The sequence below is a fragment of the Triticum urartu genome, chromosome 5 (assembly GCF_003073215.2).
Source record: "Triticum urartu cultivar G1812 chromosome 5, Tu2.1, whole genome shotgun sequence".
Taxonomy (NCBI): Eukaryota; Viridiplantae; Streptophyta; class Magnoliopsida; order Poales; family Poaceae; genus Triticum; species Triticum urartu.
This window is the reverse complement of record NC_053026.1, coordinates 392,770,700-392,794,317: the sequence shown is the minus strand read 5'-3', so window position 1 is coordinate 392,794,317 and position 23,618 is coordinate 392,770,700. Positions and strand designations below refer to the sequence as shown.

Here is a 23,618-nt window from a genome sequence, read left to right as displayed (position 1 = left end):
TTTGTTGCGCGCTTTGCTATTGTTCTAGCTGCATGCTGATTTGGAGATTCGCACCTCATTTTTGCACTCCTGTGGGTAACTTCAGTGAATAAGTGTGTCCGACTCATGAAGATAAAATAAAGATGTTGAACTTCCGAAAATGTTCGATGCCAAATGTGTGTTCTCTGCTAAGCTGAGCATGAGGATCATATCATACTGGTACTATCGGATTTGGGAGGATCCATGGATTCCTAGGGGAATGACTCGGCGGCCTTCTGCACCACGTGGACATAGCCTCCTCACTAGAGTTTGCGAGTTAATTGATCCGGATACGGGTTACTGGGACCGAGCTCTCGTCGAAGGTTGTTTCCATCAGGATGATGTGCCATACATTATGAGCATCCCAGTCCATGATCAAGCGCATGATTTCTTAGCCTGGCATCTTGATAAGGGCATTTTCTCTATCAAATCGGCATATAAAGCACATGTGGCCATGTTAAAAAGGGAGGCTAACAAACAGCAAGGTGCCAGCTCGTCATATGAAGAACGAGATTCTGAAATGTTCAAAGCTATTTGGAAACAAAAGTGTCCTCCTAAGGTGCATCATTTCTTGTGGAGATTTGCGCACAATAGTCACCCAATATATATGAATATCAGTAGAAGGGGTGTAGAGCTTGATACACGGTGTGCTGTTTGCGGCCAGTTGTTCGAAGATGGAGGGCACCTTTTTCTAAAATGCAAATGGGTGAAACACAGATGGCGAGCGTTGATGCTGGAAGAGGTGAGAGTGAAATTGTCACAGCAAATTTCCGCAAAGGAAGTAGTATATGCTATCTTGCAGCTTTCAGAGGAACAAAGGATGCTTACCATTGCTCTCCTTTGGTCTTGGTGGCTTGAGAGAAACCATGGAAATCATGGAGAACACAAAGCCACGATAGAAGAATTTCAATATGCCGTTCGTTTTCATGTGAATGAGTGGAATGTGTTCCTAAACAAGAAGTTGGTTTCTCAAGCAAGCCATAGTTCTTGGAAGCCACCACCATCATATTTTGTTAAAATTAATATTGATGGAGCTTTTTCAGAACACAATGGATACAGTGGATGGGGATTAATATGCAAAGATGCCTTCCATGAAGTCCTTTTTGCCGCAGCAGGCTCATCCCAATCAATTTCCAATGCTTTACACGTTAAGACAGTGTCCCTTTGCACCCCTGTTAACTGGGCTATTCAAATGGGGGTGGGCAGAGTACATTTTAAGACTGATTGTCTAGTGCTATAACAAGTTGTGTCATCGGATATGTACGGCCTGTCTTCCCTTGGCCAAATGTTCAAAGAGCTTAAGGTGAATCTTGTCACACAATTTATCCAGACTATGGTTGTATACACGCCACGTGTTTGTAACAAGCCAGCGCATGTGCTGGCTGCTATTGGTGCAGGTTTAGTTGATGGAGAGTCTAACCAATGGTTCTCTAACTATCCTGATGATATAACCCATGTTGTAACCGGCGATTTAGCCGTGTCTTAATGGAATACGAGTGTTTCATCTAAAATAACACAGTATGCGCACGTAGGTGCCTCCAACGACCTGAATTTCAACGCGCAGTTTCTTCACCCGTGAGACTGTGAGAACATGCAGGGACTAGACTAGTTTTTCTAAGGTCAAATTTAGAGTAACTTGGAGGGAGTATCTCATTAGCAGTTTTTTTTTTGAGAATTTATATCATTAGCACTTGAAGCGCAAAAGAACGGCCCATTCAGGTATTAGCCCATTAGGGAAGACTGGAAGCTCGAGGCTGGAAATTTTTGGTATGGTTGTCCTGTTTGTGAGCGCCGCACTCATATCGATCAGTCGATCTGCTCGCTGCTAGGGTTTTCGCAGACCACATCGCCAGGCGCCACCGTCCACCGCAGACCATTCGCAGACCATATTGATCAATCGATCTGCTAGCTGCTAGTTGAATGCCCGTCCATTGCCATCGAACAAAAAACGACGCAGAGATATGATTTTGGGTAATGTTTTCAAATCCCAGAAAAAATCAGATTTGAAAACATCCAAATATTATTGTAATTGGTAATGTTTTCAAATCCCAGACAAAATCAGCTGTGAACACTTATGCATATCAATAAGATAATAAACAATGTCCGTTCATTTGCACATACATATATGGGCTAATCAACTAGAGTGTTTATACTCCCGTTGCAACACACGGGCAATCATCTATACTATATATATAAGGTAGTGTTTATTTTCATCAACTTATTCTCCGCCCTGCCATTACGTCCCTTCATTGATTTTTTTTCGTCCAACCGATTTTTTTAGTCCCACCACACCTTTTTCTCACACCTTCATACGCTAATCAATCGTCTTAATTTACTTACCTTCTGCACAGTCGCACCAATTATCATCTTAGATTTACTTACCAAACATTTATTTGCACAATCACAGGTATGATTTGATAAACATTTATGTACACAATTATGGACCGGATTTTATAAGCATTTATTTACACAATCATGGACAGGATTGATAAACATTTATTTACACAATCACATTAATATAGATACGTAGATCACGAGCTAACATACTAAAATATTTATATCCCATTGCAAGGCACGTGCATTGTCCTAGTATTTTTTTTAAGTATATCCAGTTTTCTTGATCAAATCATGGCTATGTCCATTTGCCTTGTATGTCAGCAAGTGTACCAACACCGGATTCTGTAGGTCGTCATCGTCCTGCGTGTGCATTGTATATGACTGTCATGAAGGACTCATCTAAAAGTACACATGAATGGTGAATGGAGAGTACAACACCGGGACAACTGCTCGTCCACATTCATTACCATGCCACATGCGCATAAACTTTAAACCCAAAAAACAGACATAATTGTGTATAGAGGTTGAATTGTTAGCTATGTGGAACATTAAATGATGGCCAAATAATTGTAATGTTAAGGTTTTAGCTAGTTTGGGTTTCTTGGAACTACATCTGATACGATTGGACGCCATCTATAAACATCATCATTCCAGCCAGGAATTTTGGCTTGTAAAGCAATGTTAAGGTGGAACAAATTAATTTAGATTTTTAATACATCCTTCTAGAATGGATTTTGTCCCACACATTCGGTAAGGGAAGAGGATTGACTATAGTGATTGTTCTCTCAAGTAGGTCAAACATGAAGAGAATGAAGCAGTCGGTCGTGCAATACGGGAACAAAATATATACTAAGTAGGCTCTAGAAATACGAAAACAAATGACATAAAGGACATGGGAATCATTCTTACCAACTTCCAAGCTGAGACACTACAACACATCCTAGGTTAACAATGATGTAGTGCTGGACATAAAATGCTAAACGGAGTTTTGGATCCCACATGGAGTCATCTAGTATCATCTGAGAGAGGTGTTAAACATTATTAGAATTTACGATAGCAATGACATGTGGTTGTCGCCTTCTGAAGTATAAGTAAAAAATTGCAAGTAAAGTAAGTGTTGTGAAATTGTAACAACTTATAGAAAAGTGTTATCCATATAGTGATATAGAGTGTCTTTGGCAAACTGAAGCGCGTCTGTACCATTTAATCCGCCATGCTAAAAATGTTAATATCCATAGCGGTGAATCTATAGCCCGCATGTTCTTTCAGCAAAGACACTATGTATCACTATATGAACCTTATGTTTTCTATAAGTTATTGCAATCTCATAACAACTATTTTACTTGTAATTTTTTAATTATATCTCATAAGGTGGCAACCACATGTAATTACTATCAAATATTCTGAATGACTCCATGCGAGACCCAAAACTCCGTTTAGCATTTGATGTCCAACACTACATCATTGCAGAACTTTTTAGTTGTTAGACTGAGATGTGCTTTAACGTCTCAGGGTGCAAGTTGGTAAGAATGCTTCGTATGTCCGTTTATGCCATTCGTTTTTTGTATTTCTAAAGCCTACTTGGTGAAAATTTTGTTGCCATATTGCACGATGGACCCCTTCACTCTCTTCATTGTTTATCTACTTGATAGAACAATCACTATACTCGATCCTCTTCCCTTGTCGAATGTTTGGGGGGAAAATCCATTCCAGAAGGACGTATTAAAAATTAGAAGTATTTTGTACCACCTGGAAATTGCTTTACAAGCCGCAATTCTCGGCTAGAATGATGATTTTTTTAGATGGTGTCGCATCATACCAAGTGGAGTTCCAAAAAACCAAACAAATTACAATTACAATTTTGTGGCCACCCTTTCATGTTCCACATTGCCAACAATTCATACCTCTATACAGCAATTTTGTTTGTATTTTTGATTTAAATGTTTATGCGTATGTGGCATGATAACGAATATGGACTACCAGTTATCCTGGTGTGTACATTCACTATTCATGTGTACTTTTAGATATGAGCCCTTCATGATGGTCAGATATAATGCATGTGTAGGATTATTACGACCTACGAAATCAGGTGTTGGTACATTTACTGACGAATGTGTAGCCAACATTCCACAAGTCCTGCATGGTTTGGTCAAAAGAACCGGGTTTAGACTTCCTTCGAACATAGTCGGTTCACTCTTGATTGATAACCAATATGTTCATTAGATTTTTAGTCCAAGTAATACTTTTTGTATTACAACATTGTTAAACATCTCTATCGCCCCTCTTATGTTAGTAAATTATGTTTTTTTCATTTTATTGATATTGCCTTGAATGCCTTCCTAAACTTGAATGATGATTTTTTTCCCAGATGATAATACATGTGTTGCGAAATTGGATCTTGTCGGTTGCCGTTGTGTCGTACCAGAGCCCGTCATTCACTGTAGTTATACCTAACGAAGCACCCAAATTTAGAACCTATGATGGTATCATTACAGTTATACACAAGGTAATAGTTTTATTTAGTACCTATATTTGTTGTCTTTTCAGTTTGCTATGCCTCAAGGATGAAGAAAATAGCTACAAAGTTACCTTCAATGAGATTATCAACTTGTTTGATGAGCCTTATGATATCAGTTTTGCTAAAGCACATCTAGATGTGCCATAAGTATTGCACATCTAAATCCTATATCATTGATCTTATGTTGAGATTCGTGTGGATATTGTATTTTTCTTTTTTCTTTTTCTCTTCATGCTTGATTCACTCACTTAGATGTGCAATAAGTTGGGCACATCTAGATGTGCCCTAGACATTTCCTTATGATATATATGTAATATTGCTTCTTTATTGCAATATCGCATATGGGACGCACATTTTTGGGACATATTGTTCTAGGCGCACACCTCTAAAAACTTCTAAAAAATAAACAATTCTGGAACTTTTTTGTGGTGAACATGGTCGAGTGTTCTACTTGTATGAAGTTTGCTCGGAGAAATGACTTTTGTGTTCCTGTATGAGAAATAAACAAAATTACAACTTCAAAATACTTGAATAGTAACTTGTACATAGAACTGAATTTTTTTTTTGGCACAGGAAACCACGTAAGTCATGCCTTCATGAAACTTTATATGCGAGTATAACACTAGATCATGTTTATTCCAAAATAGTTTCAGAATTGTTTGACTTCTTTTAATAACTTTGAAGGTGTTCTTTCGTTCATATGATAGAAATATAATGAGAAGTGAAAAATCATAGAAAGTGAGATGACACGCATGTCAAATTCTATAGAAAAAGATATACCATTTGATTCATAGGATAGCAACTTTTTCATTGGGTCTAGGCTAATATTTTTTTTCTTTGAAACATGAAGATTGGTTCATGTCCTACGTAGGAATAGAAATATATCCCTACAAACTAAATGGCTTCAAAGGAGTTTTTCTTATAAAATTTCTTCAAAATTCCTGTACACGGCCTAGATATTTTATCAATGTGGGTGCGCTTAGACCAAGGTTCCGACGGGTAATTCCCGATTATATATTTGTTGGCCATATTGAGACTTCATATATAACATGATGTCACCTCTCTTGTGCGCATACTATCTTCCTCACCCTTGCATAATAGCAAAAACTCATCACACCGACACTCTTCTACTTGCAATTCTATTCAGTAACCCAGAATTATGTGTGTACATAAACTAGTAGTTCCTTCCCTCATAGAAAACTACGCACACAATTCCAATCCACAAAGTTTAATGTTGAATGTGTGCAATTTCACTTGTATGTTATACTCCCTCCATCCATATATAGGGCCTAATCCGTTTTTCGAGACTGCCCTTTGACTATTGATAAGATTAATAATAGTATATGAGATGTATAATGTGAAAATTATATCATTAGATGCTCCTTTCACGTATGAATTTGATGGTATGCTCTATGTAACTTGCATGTTATATATTATTGCTCTAACATATGATCAAAGTTAGTCTTGAAAAATGTATTAGGTTAGTCTCAAAAAACGCACTAGACCCTATATATATGGATAGAGGGAGTATATGAAATGGGGCATTTACGATGATGATTTAATTGTTGATCTAACGATTTATGAAGGCTCCTAACATTTAATAAAATTTCAGGCAACTTGGGAATAAACAATCCCTACAAAAGTATGTAGCACGGATTATTGCAGAATTATTGAAACAACATAAACATGTCGTCATGGTCACCAGTTCATAAGACTCTGACACATCTAAATTATGAAACTACAACAGTCAAGCTCATCATCATCATTCACACAGGAAACGGAAACGTTTCCTGCAGGGAACAAGTTAATTCACACACAAGGGCTACTTTGACAAGAGCAAATGACAGTACAATTCCCGATTTCCTTCTCGCCGATACCTAGATTGCAGGAAACGCTCCCGAGATACAGCAGCAAACATAATTTCAATCCTACAGTTAAATAGCCTAGCTCATCTCATGCACTGTACAACGCCACGTTTTTTTCTGCACCAGCAATGGAGGGCTGACGCCATAAACAGTGCATCTCCTCACCGGGGATGGTTTTTGTTGAAGCGATTACCTCTTCCGCCTTTTCGGCTCAACCTGCAGTTGATGGGCCAAAATTAAAGAGGGATAGAAAAGAATGTGCTGAATAATACTAAAAAAAGCTATATCTTATATTAAGCTCATCTTCACCATGAAATACATGAACTGAGATCATGCTAATGGGTGACAATAGCCTGTGTTCACAAAGATCCTAATCACTGCTGATAGCAGCTTAGCGCATTCAGTTATTCGAAGATAATATCAGAATGTCACTTTAAGGTCCTAACTTGTTTTGCTAACCAAAGAACAATCATTCTTACCATAACAGCCTATTTAAGATTGCCAGCATATGTAAGGCTGCTTGGCAAGGGACTAGCTAATGTTCTGCAAACACAATATAATAAGGTTCTTGACAAAGTACTATACACATGCATGGACTCAAAGAACTCATGACAGCAAATTTTAACTATACATGAGTACTTGTTTAGTCAAACACCAAACATTTTCCTAGGAATATTGAAGGAACAAAGGCAAGCATCACCAACTTTTGGAAATGAAATTCTTGAAATTAAATTCAACAAGATAAAGGTATAAAGCTATCTACAAGCAGAAAATTAATAAACAATACTGTCAAGAAAAAGGAACAAAAAATCACTGACCTTAGAATCAGAACTTGGTGAACTCGGGTATGAATTTGAAGGCCTCTTTGCACCATTTTCTTTAGCACAATCCGCACACAGGAAAGTATCCAACTTTTTGGCCTGCTCAATGGTCATTCCCATACAGGTTGGATGGAACCTGCACAGGTTCAAAGGTACATACTGAATAAACATGTGAATAAAGAAGGTCAACAGTAGCAGAAATGAAGCAGCACAGTACTAAATACTCCCTCTGTTTGAACTAAAACCACGACACTTATTATGGAACGGAGGGAGTAGCAATTTGTTGCTGAATGTTCTGTATGCAAATATAAAGGGCACATGCCATGCCTATATATAGAAAGTAGGAAATAAGTGTTAAGAGACATTTAACATGATTGGTGATCAGATAAGAGAGAACTGCAATGCGAAACTAGTTGTAGCAAATACTCTTATAGGAGGCAAGGAATTAATAATCCAAAACAGGCAACCTTTAAGTCAGAAACTAGAAGGAAAGGACAAACATATGTTCTGTTCTTTGCATCTTTTTCTGAAGTAATAAACAACAAACATCTCTTTTGTGTTGCATCTTTATAGATTAATAAATATGCAACACTGTGTTCCTTGAGATGATACTCTGTACTTCTGTAGGTAAGGTGCTCCTTGGTCCTTGTAACAAATATAAGGATGAGATACAATGCTTTAACCACATATATAATCATTTTTAGGATTGAAAAAAAAGGATATGCTCTAAAAATCAAAACAATGAATGCTGTGCTTGTGTGCAATACTGATTTCCAAACTCTGACATGGTATGTCCAAAACACTTGCGTATTTATGTAGTTCAAACATCTTTCGAAGTTGGAAAAAGGTCAAAGTATGCAAATTTATAAACACCAAAGAAACATCCAATATGCACTTCCCAAGTATTCCACAGGGAGATGGCATCACCGTATCAGAGCCAGCTCAATACTTTCAAGGCAGCTATTTCTCAAACAACCAAGCAAAGCACAGTGCACATGCTGAAACAGAGCATGAGACACAGAACAAAGAGATTGCTGAATTTTCCAAGAGAGACGGCCCTTTCACAGACATGAGACAAAACTGTTCTTTTGAATCATATATCTTATGAAACCTACGAATGTGGCATCAGTGTAAACTGCATATCTTTGAGAACTGCAAAGCATAAGAATGTGGAGCATCAGGCTGTAAGAAACCTTAGAAGTTCATCAATTGCACTTGACTATCTTCAGTCCTAACCAAAAGATGTCATACCACAATTTAACTTGGCTTTCCAATGAAAATACCCAAACGCAAGGTAAACTAATTTGTCATGCACGGCAAAAAAAAAAGATATAAGCTGGATAAGCTGAATGCAGCATGTGAATGCAAGGCAGCTAGTTGCTGATGCTATATCTTGGCCATATAACCACCAAACCGACAACATCAGCTGGGTAAACTCTGACAAGAAGAATTCATTTTTATCAGAGATTTACCAGTCTTTGCATCCCTCGCATTGCACCATGAGGTCATCTGGGTTGTACGGCATCTCGCACTTACAGTACCTAAACACAAAAATCCCAAATGAGACCACCATACGACAGCCAGCCCCACAATGCATTGCAAATCGAGCGACAGCTAGCGGAAGGCAGGGCACGCAGCACATACACGGCGACACGGTCGGGGGTGAACGCTCCGGTGGCCGCCTTGTACTCGAATCGGCAGAAGAAGTCCTCCGGGCCGACGTTGTCGAGCTTGGTGTAGTTCTTGAAGGAGTGAACGATGCACTTGCCCTCGATGGTGTGTGCGCTCTGCGTGTCGAAGTGGTCGGAGAGGAAGAGCTCTTTGGCCCCGTGGAACTGCCGGCGGCCGCCCTTGGACTCCTCCGGCCGGTAGTACCAGCGGACCCGCACCCGCACGCTCCCCCGACCGTCCGACTCCAGGCTCTCCACCCGGGCCACGTAGGGCGCGTTGTCCGTGTCCGACGGCCGCATCAGCACGCAGTCCCCGACTTCGCATCAGGAAAGCAGGGTCGTCAAACAAAGACCAAATCTTGGCGGAAATGGCGATGCAGCAGCAGCATCAAGGAGAGCACGTACCTCGGACGACCTTGGTGGTGCCCCTGATGGTGTAGGAGTCGATGTCCCTCTTGCCCTGCTTGGTCTTGGCCATGGAGGTCGGGGTTGGATCGGGAGGAAACCCTAGGAAGCTGAGCTGGGGGAAGGACGGGAAGGGGGGAGGGGTGTGGTTGGCCACAGCTCCGTTCCGCCCAGGGAGGAGGAGACCCGGGAGGGCAGGGGTAGTCTAGGGATTTCGTGGGGGAGCAGTGAAAATGTGAAATGGAGGTTTGAATCCAAGTGGCGTCCTGGCATCCTCCGCCGTCCGATTGGAGCAGGTTTGGTTTGGCGTCTTCTCCGTCATTTGGACTGTGAATTTTGCCTTTCCCATTTCTCGAAACTATGGACAGAGCACTCCACGAAAGACGGATGTCGCGTTTAGTCCACGCGTGACCCTCACGTCGGTTTGTGGGTGGCCACTAAGGGCATCTCCCGTCGACCTGCAAATTTCTCACGTGTGTTCGGACCATGCTGTCCAGACAGTGGAAGTTATCTAGTGAGGTCCTGTATCGGTCCGCGACGCGGTCCGGATATGATTTCTCTCATAAATCAGAGACAAATGTGGGGGACTTTGCGGAAGTCCGGACATGAGAAACATCCTTCTTTATCCGTCTGGCCAACCCAAAAGAAAAGCGGAGTCCACGCTTTTGTAGCATCACGCATTGTTTTCGCGCCAAAATCCTTAATTTCTCTTCTTTCATTCCCCGTCACTCTCCGCCCAATTCCCTCTCTTTTCTCCCATCCTCTTTTTCCTTCCACCGCCGACGTATGGAACGTCAGAGAACCTGTCGGAGATGGAGCCGGCGGAGGTGCCGGAGGATCCGTGCATCACGTTCGCACGGAAGATCAGCTCGGCAACGCGGCAAACTCGCCGCTTGAAAGCGAAGGCCGCAATGGAGGAGAAGCTCAAGAAGCGGTTGGCCACTGGTGGGCCTGGTGGTGGCGATGGCCGTGGAGGTCGTGGCAGACGAGGCGGTCAGCGCTGCCGTGGCGGACGTCGCCAAACGGGCGCGCCCACAATACAGACGGCGCCATGGCCAAAATCTTACAAGCCTCCATACTACTACGCCGTCAAGTAGGTCGGAACCCCCGTTGGTACGGTGCCTTACATCGTCGACGTTAACGCGGCGCCGCTCTTCTCCGAGTATTCTTCGCTGCAGCTCGTTCGGGCGCGGACGGCAGGCGGGGAGCAGATGGGTGCCGCACGTTGTTCGCTGCAATGCCTAGAGCGGGGGAGCCGTCGTACGACGCGGACAGTGAGATGCTCGACATCATCCACGACGGAGGCAAGAGAGGAGGAGGGGACTATGAGGAAGTGCAGGTGGAAGATTCGGATCCCACCTAGTCCGGCAACTACCACCAGCAGCAGTCCTGCACCTAGACGACCACGCAGCAGCCCTACACCCAAACCGGCGATGGCACACAACAACAACAACAACAACATTGGGCCACCAGAAAGCAACAGTAGGAGGGGGGAGGAGGAGGACGACGACGACGATGGTCCGGATGATATAGCCGACGATCCGAAGAAGAAGGGTAGAGGAGAAAGCTTCAACATGTGAGAGGGCGAGCTGTTGTGTGATACATGGTTGGCCACTAGCATTGATCCGATCCATGGCACAGAGCAAAAGGACACAACCTTTTGGAGGAACATTCACATATGGTTGTGGGCAACCAAAGTGGAACCTTTTCATTGCCAAGACCGCCACCCAAGCCAATGAGTAAGAAACCGATGACCCTATCGACCCAACCCAAGAACCACTGAAGAAGGTTAGAAAAAATTTCAGGGGGAGAAGTGGGAGGAGGAGAGGGCAAAGCGAGAAGGTGTGGCGACCAAGCTGACGGGGAGGTTCGAGGACATCTTGGCGAAGGAGTAGGCATGCATGAGGCGCTCAGACATCAAGGAGGAGAAGAAGGCGGAGAAGTTCAAACTGTTGATGGAGGCAACAGACAAGAAGCTCAAGCTCGAAGAGAGGAGGACCATGATCGAAGACACAAAGGCCATGCTCGAGGAAGAGAGGGTGAAGATCGCCGCCAATGGAGAGGACGCCAAGATGTTGACCTTGAATGTCAACTCTTCGGATGCCAATGCAAGAATAAACATGCAATTTGTCCGCTACCAGATGTTGCAGCGGCAGAAAGATGAGTTGGCGGCGGCGGACTATGAGGACGTGGCGGAGGCGGACGCGGATACAGAGGAGGAGGCTGCCTACGCGGTGGCAATGGCATCTCCTTGATCGGGGAGCAGCGGCCGGGATTGCCGGTCCAGTAGGGCAGAAATGCATGGACTGTTGGACTGATGTTCTTTTTGCATTAGGGCATGTAAAAAACTAAGCATATTTGCCTTTTTTTTTGGTTGTGATCGGGCATGCGATCCAGTGCGCTGTGTGGATCGGAGTACATTTGAATTTGAATTTACTGTGGACATATACATGATACGATTAGATGGCGGCCTCCCGCATCTGTGTCGGCGGACTGGTCCCCTCTGCCCGCGGACGGATGTAGGAGGAAATTTGCGGGTTGCCATTGGAGATGCCCTAAGGACAATAACACAAAATGTAGCGTTGATTTTATGGCAGTGATGATTTAATTAAAGGATGTTGTAGTTGAAGGAAATATGCCCTAGAGGCAATAATAAAGTTGCTATTTTTTATTTCCTTATATCATGATAAATATTTATTATTCATGCTAGAATTGTATTAACCGGAAACTTGATACATGTGTGGACACATAGACAAAACACCGTGTCCCTAGTAAGCCTCTATTAGACTAGCTCATTAATCAAAGATGGTTAAGTTTTCTAACCATAGAGATGTGTTCTCATTTAATGAACATGATCACATCATTAGGAGAATGATGTGATGGACAAGACTCATTCGTTATCTTAGCATAATGATCATTAAGTTTTATTGCTATTGCTTTCTTCATGACTTATACATATTCCTTTGACTATGAGATTATGCAACTCCCGAATACCGGAGGAACACCTTGTGTGCTATCAAACGTCACGACATAACTGGGTGACTATAAAGATGCTCTACAAGTGTCTCCGAAGGTGTTTGTTGGGTTGGCATAGATCGAGATTAGGATTTGTCACTCCGAGTATCGGAGAGGTATCTCTGGGCCCTCTCGGTAATGCACATCATTATAAGCCTTGCAAGCAATGTGACTAATGAGTCAGTGAAAGTGCGTTATATCGACTAGAGGGGGGGTGAATAGGCGATTTTTATGAAATTCTTCACTGAGGAATTTGCCGGTGAGGAAATTCCTTAGTGAAGAACTACTAGCAGCGGAATAAGTACTCAAAAGTAAACATAACAGAATACAAGCATAGTCATCATGATGAAATGAAGACAGGCACAGAGTACAGGAAGCGTAAGCACAGGATAGCACATGATGAAGACAAACAGACTGAAGAAATTGAACTGAGGAAATTGAGAAAGTCTTCAGTTAAAGTCTTCAAACACAGATATGAACAAGCACACAACACAATTATGAGGAAATGAAAGAGTTGAGGAATTAGAACCAGTAAGCTTGGTGAAGACAATGATTTGGTAGACCAGTTCCAACTGCTATCTCAGTTGTACGTCTGGTTGGAGCGGCTGAGTATTTAAACTCAAGGACACACAGTCCCGGACACCCAGTCCTGAACACGCAGCTCAGGACACCCAGTCCTCACCGTATTCTCCTTGAACTAAGGTCACACGGACCTCATCCAATCACTCGTGGTAAGTCTTCAGGTGACTTCCGAACCTTCACAAACTTGGTCACTCGGCGATCCACAATTCCTCTTGGATGCTCTAGACCAAGACGCCTAACCGTCTGGAAGAAGCACAATCTTCAAAGGTAACAAGCGTCAGATCCACGCAGGATCAATCTCTTCAGTGATGCTCAATCACTTGGGGTTTGTAGGTGTTTGGGTTTTGGGTTTTTCCTCACTTGATGATTTTCGCTCAAAGTCCTCGGAGGATGGGTTGCTCTCAAATGACAAGTGTCAATTTCTCTCGGAGCAGCCAACCAGCTAGTGGTTGTAGGGGGCGGCTATTTATAGCCTAGGGAGCAGCCCGACATGATAAGACATAAATGCCCTTCAATGATATGACCGTTAGGTGGATAGATATTTTGGGACAGCTGGCGCATAGCACAACAACGATCGAAATTTTGAGTAGCAAAATCCTCAGGGCTATCATGTTCCTCACTGTGTAGGCAATCCGCACTGGCGAATTCCTAACTCCTCGGTCAGAACAAAATCCTCAGAGACCAGAAGAACTTCGTCTCTGTCACTGAAAAATATGACTGGACTGTATGAGATTTCCAATGGCTTCACTCGAAGGGATTGGTAGGTGTAGGATTTTGAGTTGAGCATCACATGGAAATTTTTCCTTAGTATTTCCTCGACCCCCTTTAACAGTACGGTGTTTCCTATGACTCAAGAAAGAGAAAATGAAACTACGAAAACAAAAGTATTCACGCTTCATGTTCCTCGAATGAATACCAAGTCTTCAAGGTCACACCAATTTCTTCACTTTCAAAGTCTTCAAAAAGTCTTCAGAATACCAAAGTCTTCAGACGAAGAACTTCATTTTTAGGGGTCGACTTTCTCTGTAAATATCAGACTCCTCATAGACTTATAGACCTGTGTACACTCATAAACACATTAGTCCCTTAACCTATAAGTCTTCAATACACCAAAATCACTAAGGGGCACTAGATGCACTTACAATCTCCCCCTTTTTGGTGATTGATGACAATATAGGTTAAGTTTTCAATGGGGATAAACATATGCAGTGTAAATACTGGTATTGAGGAATTTGATTGCAAGATATAGAAGAACTCCCCTGAAGATGTGCATAGTGAGGAATTTGCTTTTGAAGCAATGCACACTTGAAGAGTTGAATCATGGAGATCTCCCCCTATATCTTGTAATTCATACACGCATTTGACATATAATAGTGAAGAATTTGAAATGCGTGATGAAATATGGTGACTGATGTAATTCAGCATGCGTGCAATAATATTAATGAGGAATAAGCATGCAGAAAAACGTATCAGGAGTATCAGAGCACCATCGGGTTTAAGTTTACAACTCAATCCAATAAAGTCTCAGAAGAACGAGAGTTGTAACTTGAAAAAAACGCCCATATAGAAAGAACCGCTTGAAGACTAACTCAAAATTCTCCCCCTTTGTCATCAAATGACCAAAAGGATCGAATATGAGGACTAATGCCCCTGAAGAATATCAAGTTGATGAAAGAGCGCCAGCGTTGTTGGGGTCGTTTGTTATAGTAGGGCCTGCCGCAGTGTCGTCCAAGTCTTCATTTTCATCAGTGTCGCGCGATGAAGAATATGAGCTGGACACCAGAGAAGGAACCTTGATCTTCTTGAATTTCTTCGGTGGAGGTGCAGACCAGTCAAAATCTTTCGTGAGACCCATTTTCTTCAGATCGTCTTCACCATACAGATGTGACAGGATTGCCCAGGTGCGACCGAAGACTTGATGGAGGTAGTAATGGTTTTTCTTCACTGCATTGTGTGTAGCAGTCATGTTGTGAAGAAATGAACCAAACTGACGCTTAACCCATTTGTGATTTCGATCCACCTTTTGGTGAAGACTAAGAAGAAGTTCACTGTCAGTCATCACGCGCGGAGCAGTGGCTTAAGGAGTGGACTTGGGTGCATTGGCAGAGTCATGTGTGGCAGAGTCATCATTGGTGGAATAAGAGGCGGCTTTGCGAAATTGACCATCCAATAGACGAATGCCTTCATCTATAACAGCTGGTGCCTTGCCCTTTCCATCAACTGAGGAATAGGTCTGCTTGAGGACTTCAATGAGGGGCAGGTAGCTGAAGTGATTCTGAAAATCAGCTTTGTAGTGGAGTGAAGACCTTGTCCTGAGGAATCTCATAATCCAAGGTGCGTAAGGCTTCAGCTCAAATGGAGACAGTGCAACATTTGCCAGAGTCCTCATAAAGAAATCGTGATAATTGACAGGAATGCCATGAACGATATTGAATACCAGATTCTTCATGATGCCAACAATTTCCTCATCATATGAGTCGTGGCCTTTGATAGGACTCATTGTCCTCGTAAGAGTACGATAGACAGTTCTGGGCACATAAAGCAATTCCTTCACGAGAAATTTGGTTCTTGGTGTGTGACCTGGCTTCAAAGGTTTCATCAGCACCTGCATGTAGTGATTTGTAAGCTCAGGTTCACTGTAGATGCAATGAGCTTCTTCAAGGGGAGGACTGAGTGGTAAGGCACGAAGCAATTCAGAGGCTGGTGCAGTGTAGTGAGTGTTTTCAGACATCCATTCTAGCACCCATGAATTCACATCTTCAGAATCTCCTGTGATGTGCAACGTTGCATAAAATTGAAGAATCAGTTCTTCATTCCAATCATAGATGTTAGAGCAAAAGTTTAACAGTCCAGCGTCGTGAAGAACACTAAGGACTGGTGCGAAGCACGACAGAGATTCCATATCCACGTGAGGAAGATGCCCATGATAGAAGATTTTCTCTTTGTTGAACAGCACGGAGGAATAGAAATTGGCTTGACTAGCAGTCCAGAAACGCCCCTTCCTAATGCAAGCAGAGTTATAAGGGTTGTAGTCTTCGAAGAATACATGCTCGCCGAAGAAATCATCAGCCTTGAACTTTTACTTGCGTGAGAATGGATCCTTTGGCTTGGGCAGAGGAGTGTCAGTGAGTTGCATCACGACCTCAGGAATCGCAATCTCAGGTTCTTCAGGCTGAGGAATTTCTGGTTCCTCTTCAGTGGCAGTCTACGTCTTCAGATGTTCAACAGCAGCAGTTTCTTCAGCACCAGTGGCTGGAATTTCCTCATGTACAGATGAAGTGGGGTGAGTTTCTTCAGAGCCCATTTGAACAGTTTGTGCAGGCGACTGAGGTATTTGCTGCAACGGTGTGAACATTGGAGAGTTTGGATGCTGACTTTCCCATAATTCATCACTTATTACTGGTGTGGAGCAGCCAACGTCCACATCTTCCTCTTCCATTTCTTCAATGCCAGCCTCTTCAGCTGTGAACTGAGACATGGGCGAGGAGATGACAGGTGTTGAAGGGATCGTATCCACTTCAATTTCTTCATCAATCTGCTCTGACGAAGCAGCAGAATGATTTTCTTCATCAGATCCGCTAGGGATCTCATATTCTTCACCAAAAGGAACAAGGTCCTTTGATGGCCTGGTCGAGATGGGAACAACATCAATGGGATTAGCAAATGAACTTGTCATAGGCTTCATTTTCTTCGGAGCTGAAGAATCTGAAGCAGCTGATGCTTTCCTTTTCTTCACTGCTGCACGCTCCGCAGCCTTGGCTTTCTTCACATTTGATGCAGATGGAAGGATTGGAGTTGGTGTAGGCGCAGGAGGAGCAGAGGAATCTGGTTGATTTTCTTCATTTTCTCCAGGCGCACCACTAGTGGGTGCCCTGGCAATTTCTTCAGCGGCTGGAATGCAGTCGTCAGCCCTGGAACTCACGTTTTCTTCAGCAGCCTGATTGTCATCAGCGGTGCTGGCATTTTCTTCAGTAGGCTGAGCAGATGCTTCAGCCTGAGGAATTTCCTGTTGCATTGGGGCTGCAACATTGGAGGTGAACTGTTCTATTATCTTTACAAATCTAACTTTGGCTCCCAGCCAGTCAGCATAATAGCGATCAAATTCATCACTCAGTTTCTTGATTTCTGATTGGAGAGCAAAAAGTTCTTCAGGTGAAAACTTCAGAACGTTTTGCTTCAGAAAGCGCTCTTTATTGTACTGCGCTTTCTTCACTCTCCTCCCATGTTCAAATTTCCATTTCTCTTCTTGTATGAAGTGAGTCAGCATGTGACTTTGACCAGGAGTTAGCTTGAAATCAGGCATGGGAGTGTTCGGGGCCTTGTGCCAAACATCAATGTATTTGAGGATCAACTTGGGATCCAAAAGCAGTGGCACATCTGTTCCTTTGGCTCTAGTGACCCTGACTTGCCTATCTCTGATGATTTCTGCAAGTTCATCATCATCAGCTTCGTCTTCATCAGACGGCACTTGGAAGGCAACCTGCTTCTTTTGAGGAATAGGACGAGGACCTCGTCCAGCAGTGGCCTTAGTCTTCAGTAGAGAGGGTCCCGTTGAGGAAGTTGGTGCAGCTGAGGAACTAGCTGAAGCTCCTGAGGCAATGGACATGCCTGCAGTCCTTTGTCACGAGGCAAGATGCACAGGTGCTGAGGACTTTGTTGGAACAACTGAGGACTTTGGAGGAGCTGAGGATTTTGAGGGAGCAGGAGCAGCATGAGGAATTGGCCATGAGGGCTTTGAGGATTCTGGCCGTGAGGGCATTGCTGAGGAGCTTGGCCTTGAGGGCATTGTTGGTGAAGCACTTGGCTTGCGCGCAGGCTTCTTTGACCGAGCCTTCTTTGGCTTGACAGCAGAGGCCTCAACAGAGGCAGCAGCAGCAGAGTCTTCATTGAATTTCCTCACCGCTTCTCTGGCTTGCTTAGCCAACTTGGCTTGGCGCTTGGCCCATTCGTTAGGATAGTCCTCACCGCGCTTGAGGCTGGTGGGATCAGCTATTTGGCCAGGTGCCAATGGAGGTCTTGGGCATGGAGGATTGAGTGCGAATTTCTTCATGTACTTGGGAGTGACATATCTGTAATCCCTCCACTCTCTAGCCCATCTCCTCTCTATCTTCTGAATGCGCACCTTGCGCTCATTCTTGGTTTCCTTAGTAGGTGTGCAGTACCCAGCATATATTTCATCAAGGATCTCAAACGCTGTATTGACCTCAGGCCTCTTTCCTCCTTTCTGTGGCTTCTTACCGTCAGCCATTTTTTTCAGTTGAGGAATTTGGACAATTGAATTCTCTGAAGAAGTATGCAACTTTTCTTCGAGGAACGTTGCAAATGAGTTAAGTTGATGAGAACCTAGTGATTCAGCAGCTGACATGAGTACCTGTAAACAGAGTATAGTTGCGAGGAATTTGGAGAGGTCATATGCATTCTCAGAAGGTTTTTCAAAAAGAACAAGTTTGAGGAATTTGACCAGATGAGTCTTGAAGAATTTCACTAAGCGTTCTTTATCTTAGGTTCCAAAGTTGTATAGATCGAAGATCCACACAATTGAGGAATCTTGAAGAAAAATGATGCTTAGAGAAACGAATCAAGAACAGATGACTTGTGAGGTGTTTTAGTGTGTGAAGATATGAAGAAAAAACACCTTTGAAGATTTTGTAGATAATCATTTGAATCAAAGAGGACAGTAAAAGTAACTTTTAATTACCCTGGATGAAGAACACGATGAACAGTGAAGAGGAGAGGTGAAGTTCGTCTGTGTAGATCTTCCACGCCCTAACTCGGCAGAGGAAGACGTCTACGGCGGCGGCGGAGTGAAGATTTCTGCGGTCGGCACGAGTACGTCGGCGATGAGGTCGAGGCAGTGAAGCTCTTCCTCACTGGCGATGATGAAGTAGCGGCGACGCTAGGGTTTGAGAAGCTTGAGCTGGAGAGAGATCGAGCGGAGTGAAAGAAGTGAGGAAGGGAAGGAGGGGTATTTTATAGCCACGGAGAAAAAACTGCTCGCCCGAAGAAATGGGATGAACGTGCCCCTGACCCTTCTCATTCGCTTGACATGTGTCACCCACGTACTGAGAGGTGGAGATCGTGTGCGATCATGGGTGAATGGATAAGTGTATCGTGAGATGCGAAACGGTTTGAGCGGCAAAGCCAAAAATTTAGATAAGATAGGTTTTAAAGTTCCGTTCACAATTTCTTCAGTTGACAAGGACACAGTGAAGATTTTGAACGAGTTTCAAATAGAACACACATGAAGAATTTGTGAACAGATTGGGTTGAGTATAGCATAGAGGGGAAGGGTCCGATCACATTCACTTAGCAGAAAAACCAACTTAAAGAATTAGCAATAAGTGAATGTTGTAGAGGACATAAACTTATACATATATATATATATAGCCAATGAAGAAAAATGACGAAAACAGTGAAGACAGTGCAAAGTTGAAGAATATGATCAATTGAGGAATTTCAACTTTTGGTGGTGGCGTGACCCACCATATAAGAATGATGATTTCAGACACCGCATACAATTATCGTAGGGTTCTGAGAATCAAATTCTTCGTTAATTTCTTCACACTAAGAGTGTTATTCTTCATTGATTGAAGAAAAATGTTTCTTCATGTGTTGCACATCTAAGTCATCAATTTTGCATAAGTGTTAGGATGAGTGTCCTTTTCAAAGAACATTCAAAGATTCTAGGATATTTAGCTCACACCGCAACTTGCTAAATCTCTTCTCATCCAAGGGCTTTGTGAAGATATCGGCTAGCTGTTCTTCAGTCTTCACATGCTCAATAGAAATGTCGCCCTTCAACACATGATCACGAAGAAAATGATGACGAATCTGAATGTGCTTTGTCTTCGAGTGCTGAACTGGGTTGTGAGCAATCTTGATGGCACTCTCATTGTCACAGAAGAGAGACACATTCTTCATGTTGACGCCGTAGTCCTTGAGAGTTTGCTTCATCCATAGCAATTGAGCACAGCAAGAACCAGCGGCAATGTACTCAGCTTCAGCAGTAGATAGTGATATGCAGTTCTGTTTCTTCGAGGACCAACAGACCAAAGATCGTCCGAGGAAATGACATGTACCAGATGTTGACTTGCGGTCCACACGATCACCAACATAGTCAGAGTCAGAATATCCAACGAGATCAAAAGCTGAGCCCTTGGGGTACCATAATCCAAGTGTTGGTGTGTGAGCTAGATATCGAAGAATATGCTTCACAGCCTTATGGTGTGATTCCTTCTGTGTAGCTTGAAATTGGGCACACATGCAAACACTAAGCATTATATCTGGCCTAGATGCACATAAGTACAATAAAGAACTAATCATGCAGCGGTATACCTTATGATCAAAGTCAATACCATTTTCATCAGTGCACAGATGGCCATTTGTGGGCATAGGAATTTTGACGCCTTTGCAATCTTGCATGCCGAATTTCCTCAGTACATCCTTGAGGTATTTCTCCTGGGATATGAATATGCCATTGCGTTGTTGACGAATTTGAAGACCTAAGAAGAATTTCAACTCTCCCATCATAGACATTTGATATTCTTCACTCATCATATAGGCAAATTCATCGCTATAACATTGGTCAGTACAACCAAAGATAATATCATCAACATATATTTGGCACACAAACAATTCACCATCATAAGATTTAGTGAAAAGAGTAGGGTCGAGTGAACCGGGTTTGAAGCCTTTCTTCATGAGGAATTCCTTCAAGGTATCATACCACGCCCGTGGGGCCTGCTTGAGGCCATAGAGGGCCTTGTTGAGTCTGAAGACTTTGTCAGGATTCTTTGAATCTTCAAAACCTGGGGGTTGAGCAACATATACTTCTTCCTCAAGCTTACCATTGAGGAATGCACTTTTCACATCCATTTGATATAAAGTGATATCATGATGGTTAGCATAAGCAAGTAATATGCGAATACCCTCAAGTCTAGCAACAGGTGCAAAAGTTTCATCGAAATCAATTCCTTCAACCTGTGTGTAGCCTTGAGCTACAAGCCATGCCTTATTCCTCACCATAAGGCCATTTTCATCTTGCTTGTTGCTGTAGATCCACTTTGTGCCAATGATATTGTGCTTGCGAGGATCTGGGCGTTTGACCAGTTCCCAGACATTGTTGAGCTCGAACTGATGTAATTCTTCTTGCATGGCCTGAATCCACTCAAGCTCCAGAAATGCTTCATCTACCTTAGTGGGCTCTGTAATAGAGACAAAAGCATAGTGCCCACAAAAGTTAGATAAATGTGAAGCTTTTGAGCGTGTGAGAGGACCTGGCGCTTTGATGTCATTGATGATCTTTTCAACTTGCACTTCTTTTGCAATGCGAGGATGAGCTGGTTGTTGTTGAAGAATTTGATCAGCATTCTCTTCAACACCATTTTCTTCAGTATTTTCTTCAGGTGCATTAGCTCGACGTTCTTCATGTTCTGGAATGAATTCTTCAGCAGATTCTTCAGTGGGAATGACATCCTCAGTAGCCTTGAACTTGATAGTTTCCTCAGGTGCTGGTTCATCTATCACAGTAGATAGGTGCTCTCTTTGCGAGCCATTAGTTTCATCGAACCGCACATCTACAGTTTCAACAACCTTGTGAAGAACGTTGTTGAAGACTCTGTAGGTGTGCGAGTCCTTTCCGTAACCAAGCATAAAACCTTCATATGCTTTCGGTGCAAATTTTGAGTTGTGATGAGGATCTCTAATCCAACATTTAGCACTGAAGACTTTGAAATAACTTACATTGGGTTTCTTATCAATGAGGAGTTCATAGGCAGTCTTCTTGAAGAATTTGTGAAGATATACTCTGTTGATGATGTGGCACGCAGTATCAATTGCCTCAGTCCAGAAACGACGAGGCGTTTTGTATTCATCAAGCATAGTGCGAGCCATCTCAGCAAGAGTCCTGTTCTTGCGCTCCACGACACCGTTCTGCTGAGGAGTATAAGGAGCAGATAACTCATGAGTAATACCAAGTTCATCAAGATAGTCATCGAGACCAGAATTCTTGAATTCAGTGCCATTGTCACTTCTGATGTGCTTGATCTTCACACCAAATTTGGTTGAAGCCCTCGAGGAAAACCGTTTGAAGACTTCCTGCAATTCATGTTTGTAAGTAACAAGGTGTACCCATGTGTAACAAGAGTAATCATCAATAATAACAAAGCCATATTGAGATGCTTCATTTGAAACAGCAAAATAATGATTAGGACCAAAGAGATCCATGTGAAGTAATTCAAATGGGCGAGTGGTGGTCATGATAGTCTTTGCTGGATGCTTGGCCTTCGTCATCTTCCCAGCTTCACAGGCTCCGCATAGGTGATCCTTGAGGAATTTGACATTCTCGATGCCAATGACATGCTTCTTCTTCGCAAGCGTGTGCAAATTCCTCATGCCTGCATGACCGAGTCATTGATGCCAGAGCCAGCCTTCTGAAGTTTTTGCAAGTAGACACACGGCTGGTTGTGGTCCTGTAGAGAAATCAACAATATACAGGTCTCCTCTCCTAAAGCCTTCGAAGACTTTGGAACTGTCAGCTTCCGTAACCACAACACAACGGTACTTGCCAAAGACAACAACCGTATCAAGATCACAAAGCATTGAGACAGACATAAGGTTGTATCCTAGGGACTCAACAAGCATGACTTTGTCCATGTGTCGATCCTTTGTGATCGCAACCTTACCTAGACCCAATACCTGACTTTTGCCTTTGTCAGCAAAGATGATATGCTTCAGATGCGATGGAGATAATGGAGCATCCATCAATAGATTCTTGTCACCAGTCATGTGATTTGTACATCCACTATCGAGGACCCACTCAGTGGCTTTGGGTTGATCATCCCGCAGATGAATTAGTGCAGCTTACAAACTCATATACTTCATCAGTGAAGAATATGACATCAATTCATCAGATCAATTTCATCAAGCAAAAGAACAGATAAAGCAATATGAGGATGTGAGAAATGAAAGTTCATTTCTTCATGATTAGCCTGCGTCCTATCAGGCATACTCAGGTCTCCAGCAAATTCTTCAGACGATTACGTACGTCTGGAGACCTGACCCTGCAGAAGAGATTAGTTCTTTTTCTTCACCACCCACATCTGAAGGGGTGGCAAAGAGTTCATCATTCTGCGAGCTCCATACGAGAAGGATGGCATAGAAGCCAGTCCATTTTGTTTCACATAAGAGGGGTTAGAATAAGCATAAGAGTAAGCAGAGAAATTCTTCGAGGACTTATGGACATAATAATTTGAAGAATAATGCACATATCCATAATCCTTAGATCTTTCCTGTGAAACAGGCGGGTTAGCACGATGATGTTCATATGAGGACTTTGATCCTTTTGAGGAATTTGATCCATGTGAGAAGTTTGGTCCGTATGAGGACT

General features: G+C 42.8%; 1 protein-coding gene across 1 annotated transcript; it reads right to left on the bottom strand.

The window, feature by feature from the left end:
* Positions 1-6,520: 6,520 nt before the first annotated feature.
* On the bottom strand, positions 6,521-9,915 carry LOC125509235 (chromatin remodeling protein EBS-like). Its single transcript, XM_048674158.1, has 5 exons — positions 9,635-9,915; positions 9,204-9,546; positions 9,032-9,100; positions 7,557-7,695; positions 6,521-6,954 (listed from the first exon to the last, which is right to left on the bottom strand). Exons 1-5 carry the CDS (start codon positions 9,705-9,707, stop codon positions 6,928-6,930), a joined length of 651 nt encoding a protein of 216 aa, XP_048530115.1. The 5' UTR covers positions 9,708-9,915; the 3' UTR covers positions 6,521-6,927.
* Between the last annotated feature and the right edge of the window lie 13,703 nt (positions 9,916-23,618).

Bases quoted from the DNA above. Each gene is read 5' to 3' on its own strand.
- LOC125509235 (XM_048674158.1), bottom strand. From the start codon at position 9,707: ATGGCCAAGACCAAGCAGGGCAAGAGGGACATCGACTCCTACACCATC. The intron at 9,547-9,634 runs GTACGTGCTCTC...CCTGATGCGAAG, and splicing joins CACCACCAAGGTCGTCCGAG to TCGGGGACTGCGTGCTGATG. The intron at 6,955-7,556 runs GTCAGTGATTTT...CATCAACTGCAG, and splicing joins CACCAAGTTCTGATTCTAAG to GTTGAGCCGAAAAGGCGGAA.